Genomic DNA, 5,802 nt, shown 5'->3' with positions numbered 1-5,802 from the left:
ATGTTAACATTTAAAGAAAAGCAAAGGTAGGTCATGAAATGATTGTAAGAAAACCAACTCCACAGTTACAAATAAAAATAAAAAGGAACATACTTTTAAAAAATAATTATTGAATTTTTCTGCCCTTAGCTTCATAATATTCAACAGCCAAAACAGCCGGTTAGAGAAAAAGAAAAGAGAAGAAATATGTTCACACAATAATTTGACTCGACAATATTCTGTGATAGTTTATTTCTAAACAAGACACTAGAAGGACACTAAGGACACTTGAAGATTTGTAGAAATAAGTAGCAAACACCACTCTGCATTTTTGCATACTAATTTGTAACCTTTATATTTTATAGCTAAGTTCCTTGACAGAGTCAGGCTTTGACCTAGCTGTAGAAGGAACCTACTTGGGGGCCCCTGGGTGGCTCAGTCGTTAAGCGTCTGCCTTCGGCTCAGGTCCTGATCCCAGGGTCCTGGGATCGAGCCCCACATCGGGCTCCCTGCTCTGCGGGAAGCCTGCTTCTTTCTCTTCCACTCCGCCTGCTTGTGTTCCCTTTCTCGCGCTCTCTCTCTCTCTGTCAAATAAATAAATAAAATCTTTAAAAAAAAAAAAAGAAGGAACCTACTTAAGGACCAAGTCCTCTATCTTCATATACACCAAAGGACCTTCTGCTGGAGAACATGCATGAGCAGGATACAGGAGAGTTTGTACTGAGGACTCTGAACCTCAGACCACACAAAGATTCATGGACAGCCTACCATCCTACTTTAGACCATCCATTTTTGTATTTTAGGTGCAGTGTGTCATTCTTTGTAGTCAAAATGTTTGAAATGTTTTCTGAATGAAGGAATAAATGTTACTTTACCAGCAATGACCTCTTTGACAAGATGGAAAGAACTCAATTATTTCCAAAGTCTGGAATGTCACTTTTCTCTAAAGCTACGTCTTTATCTCTCTGTTTTTCTTATTTTCTCTAACCTTCCTATCTTGCTTAATTTTTTTATAGCCCTCTCTAAGGCGTTCCAGAATAGTGACCGGCACTTTGTAGACTTTAAATAACATTAAGTTAATAAATGAATAAATTAATGACTAAATGAATGGATGTATTCTACCATTTTGAATGGATCCCTAAACAGTTACTCTTTAAATACAGAAGTTATTCTTGTTTTTCTCGTCATTTTAATACTATTAATATTGGTATTATTACCAACTTCCAAAGGCTTATCTTTTTTTCAGGTTTTAACACTTTTTATTTGCATATTTCAACAATTGTGCAGCCCAGTAATTAAAATCATTTGAACGAAAAATGGCACTCTGATTAAACTGCATTTTACAGCCTGCAGAATACCTTGGACCCGCTTGGTTTTTACTCTAGATTTCACTGTCGTCCCACCCAGCTTTTTTCTTCACCAACATGCAAGTTCTTTTCCTTCTCCGCCAGCCAGATAGGTAAATGGGAGAGGCAAGTGTGGCTTTCCTCTTCAGTAGTTCTCGATGTTTTGATGTGAAAAGGAGCAGCACAGTCATTTAAACTCGGTCCAACCTCTTTGCATCTTACAAAGTTAAACAGTTAAAAGAAGTAAAATAAGAAGGCAATGCTTGTGGAATGCAGGGTGCCTACTGGAGGCACACACCTCATTACAATTCCCCGGCTTGCTTCACCTGTTCAATTGCTTCTTTTGAAGGCATTGGATTTTTCTCTTGTGTTTCTGTCTTCAATTTTGACTTAGCAGATTTCTCAATCTCAGCCATATCGGGTTTGTCAAACATGGTTGCAGGGGAGGCGGGAGCAAGGCGGGGAGCAAGGGAAGTCTGATTTGCGGTCTGCGCAATGGCCGCTGCCATGTCCGGAGGCAAATTTTAATGGATTCTCCCATACCCATGAAACATATAGTTACTTGACTCTGAATTCTTTAAGACATCATTTTAATTGTTGAATGATAAGCTAAGTGTAACCACGATATTCTGTGTTCTGGGATGATTTTGTTAATCCTTATAGAACTTTATGAAGTGGGTATTCTATTTATCCTCATTTTATGTATGAGGAAACTAAGTATCAGATAAATTAAGTAACATAACCTGTAAAAAAGACAAGATTTAAAGTCAGATCTGAGTACTTATAACTGGTCTTAATATTGTCATATTCTGCGGAAGCCCATCTTGCTTGAGAATAACCCACTCATCACTCTAACCATACAATTCCTTAAATTTCTCAATGCCAGTGTTCCACTCCAGAACTGAGCATGATCTTTGAGAAAAGCTTCACGTTAGAATTCCAGTACTACATTTCTATCATAGTGTTTTATCATTCTGACACTATCACACTCTTACCCTCACCTCACCTGCTCTGAGTTCTGTAGAACTTCTCCTTTGCGTGATGCATTTTTCTTTAATCTGTCATCCTTTTCCTGCCCTAACATATTTTCTTACTCAGCCTTGAACAAGTAGTGACACTTTTAGTTGTAAGAATAGAAACCAGGCTCAAATTATTCAAGCAAAAGTTTATTTGTCAATCTTAGACTACAGAGTACAAAAATGTATTGACTTCAAATGACAGGATTTAGGTGTTCAACTGAGTTTGAATATGGCTCAGTTCAGATGCTAAAGTATCTCATCAAAATATTGTCTCTCTCTCTCTTTTACTCCTAAATCCTGATTTTTCTAGGTGTATGAGCTCATGGCTAATATTTATACACATATATAATCATATATATATATATACAAATTTGTATTGTATCTTCCTTATTCTCAGCAAATGTATGCAACCAACTTAGATTAATTTAAGGCCTTATAAAGCATGAATTCTTTTTATTTCTGACCATCCTCCAGTTTGAAGTTTTCTAAATGTATTCTCCCTCCCTTTCTTCTAGCCTAACAGGTTGAGGTGTATTCTTTTGTTGTTAATTCCATTTGTAATTATTGCTACTGTCGTTATTCCATTTCCTGTAGTACTTACCCATAATATCATCTGTACTTGTTAGTGACTTTCTGAGAACATATCAACATTATCATTAGTTTAGTCCTCTTCCTAAACTAGACTAGCTTTGAGAGATGAACTATCACTTATTATTATACCTCTTGTTTCTTCACAGTACTTGCCCCTTTGTTGAGTTTAGTAAATGTTATTAAATAAAATAAATGAAGATTTTCTACTAATAAGACTTAGATTTTGGTCTAATTGAAATAATTGAAATAGAACCTTCTTTCATTTTCTTCTTCTTCTCCCCCTCCCCCTCCCCTCTCTCTTCTCCTTCCTCTTCCTCTTTCTCCTCCTCTCTTTCTCCTTCTCTTCTTCTTCTTCTTCTTTCTTCTTCTTCTTCTTCTTTCTTCTTCTTCTTCTTCTTCTTCTTCTTCTTCTTCTTCTTCTTCTTCTTCTTCTTCTCTGCCTCCTTCTCTTCCTCCTCCTCCTCCTTCTTCTCACTATTATCACTCACTATATTCATTTACTAGGATTACCATAACAAAATACCATAGGCTTGGTAGCTTAAACAACAAAAATGTATTTTCTCACAGTTCTAAAGGCCATAAGTTCAAGGTCAAGGTACCAACAGGACTGTTTCCTCTGAGGGCTCTATCCTTGGCTTTCAGATGGCCAACATATCGCTGCACCTTCACGTAGTTGTCCCTCAGTGCATGCACATCTTTAATGTTTCTCTAGGTCTTCTAATCTTTTCCTATAAGGGAAGAAGTCAATTGGATTAAGGCATATCCTAAAGTCCTCATTTTAAATTAATCACCTCTTTAAAGCTCCTATCTCCCATTACAGTCACTTTCTGAGGTACTGGAGTTTAGGACTTCAACATAAGGAATTTTGCGGGAATACATTTCTGTCCATAACGCTCACTCATTTGGTTATTTCATCTTTTCTCATTATGTAAAGTCATGAGATGATGATCATGTTTTTATTTCTAGCCTGGACCAATCCCCTAAAATACAGTCGTGCCAACCCCATCCTTCCGGTGTTGTAAGACAAATGCTTCTCAACTCAACACTTTCTGTTTCATCCTCTTTCTAGTCCGTTATCAAACTCTTGGCCCTTCCTTCAAAATATATCCAGATCTTGACCATCACTTCTTATTACTTCCTCTACAGTCACTGCACTGCAATCAACCAACTTCCATTTCCAGAATTGTTGTAAAAGCCACATATCCACACCTGGCTTGAACCTCCACCTATGTTCTACTTCTAACCATCTGTAGTCTTTCCGCAGTAGAATAGCCAGAGTGATCGACTTTAAAAACTAAATCAGATGATGTTGCTCTTGAATTCAAAGATTTCTAGTAGCTTTCTATCTCGCTCAGGGTAAAAACAGCAATAAAACAGCTCATGGTCATTAAATGATTGGATTCCCACACAATTTGCCCCCATACCACCACTACCTCTTTGACTTATTCCTATGTGACTACACCACTCACTCACTCTCTTCTTGCCACACAGGCCTCATAGCTTTTCTTCTACCACATCAGGCATGTTTCTATCTCAAAAACATTTCACTTGCAGTTCCTTCTGCTCTGGAGTGCCACTCCCCCAGGCATTCTCATGATTTATTCCTTAACCTTCTTCTGACCTTTACTCAAATATCCCCTTTTCAGTGAGACTATCTATGACTTCCAAACAGAAAATAACAGACCTCCCATGCCCTACTTTCTTTCTTGTTTTACTTTCTCCCAATGTATTTGGGGGAAATCTTTAATATTTTAGTGATTCATTTATTTTATAGTTCATCTTTCCCCACCCCAACAACATATATACTCACTAGAATCTGAGTTCTATAGGGAAAACAACCTATTTTTTTTTTCTTTTTCATAATCTAGAAGAAAAAGAAAGTTTGCAGTCATAGCCAGCAGTGATACAATATGTGGATTCTTGAGATTTGAGGTATTATTCAGATATTCTAGAGATATTATTGTTTTCTATAGGCTAGGCATTGCTTTTTATTAATGTTGATGAAGATAGATTGTTTCTGATTTCTAACTCCAAAACTTACATTAGGTGTTCTGTAAATATTGCATGTAAGTGATGATCAGAGTAATATCAAGAATATGCTAAATGCTGTTATGTTTCCTAGTTTTCAGAAAGATTAAAATACGGTTATTTAAGGAAAACTGAATCTTAACTAGTTTCTGCACAGATTGTCAGCATTGGAGCCTAATTACAAGCATTTATGTGTCATTACCAGCCTTTTGGACCTAACCATCAGAGTCTAGCCAATTCACTGATTCACTATTCACTGATGTCTCTGTCATGTTTCTACTCATTTGAAAGCATCCTTAGAAGAACTAAATACTACATTTGTGAAAGAGAAAAGCAAGTTCAGTCCTCAGGTCATCTTTCTATGGGGAATAGGTTATATGAAAAATGAATGCTAGTCCATGAACCCAGAGATGCAGAGTATCACATCTTCCTGGTCTTAAATTAGCTTAATTTTTGACTCTCAATTCCCAGCCTGCCTTGGAGCCATGAAAGGTAACTTTATTTTTCCTAAAGGTCCCTTTTCACTCCAGGATAGTGCAAATCCTCAGTGACCTGAAGGGTGGGGATACCTAGAAGTTCACTTCAGTCCTTAGTCATCTTTCTTTCCTGGTTACCACAGAGACCCAACTGTTCCAGTGTTCCCTCAGGGTGCTGACTTTACTGCTCCTGTGTCTTACATAGAGCCCTGGAAACACTCACAGGTCTGAACCCAAGTAAATATTACTTTTGATGTTACTCCTCCCAGGACAGAAACAGAAACAGATAATGGGAAAAGGGGTACCACAGGCATTTATTGGTTCGGAAACTTCTCTCTTGAAAAATTTTCTACTTCTCAGCTC

The 5,802-nt window shown here is 37.3% G+C and overlaps 1 protein-coding gene across 1 annotated transcript; it reads right to left on the bottom strand.

The window, feature by feature from the left end:
• Positions 1-1,263: 1,263 nt before the first annotated feature.
• LOC145723240 (thymosin beta-4-like) lies at positions 1,264-2,028 on the bottom strand. The gene has a single exon (XM_081829670.1). The coding sequence runs from the start codon at positions 1,832-1,834 to the stop codon at positions 1,628-1,630; it is 207 nt and encodes a 68-aa protein (XP_081685796.1). The 5' UTR covers positions 1,835-2,028; the 3' UTR covers positions 1,264-1,627.
• Positions 2,029-5,802: the final 3,774 nt, after the last annotated feature.

The sequence above is a fragment of the Leptonychotes weddellii genome, chromosome 9 (assembly GCF_054177405.1).
Source record: "Leptonychotes weddellii isolate Sample4059 chromosome 9, ASM5417740v2, whole genome shotgun sequence".
Classification (NCBI taxonomy): Eukaryota; Metazoa; Chordata; class Mammalia; order Carnivora; family Phocidae; genus Leptonychotes; species Leptonychotes weddellii.
This window is presented reverse-complemented; position numbering and strand designations above follow the sequence as displayed.

Excerpts from the sequence above, each read along its gene's own strand:
- LOC145723240 (XM_081829670.1), bottom strand. The coding sequence starts at position 1,834 with ATGGCAGCGGCCATTGCGCAGACCGCAAATCAGACTTCCCTTGCTCCC.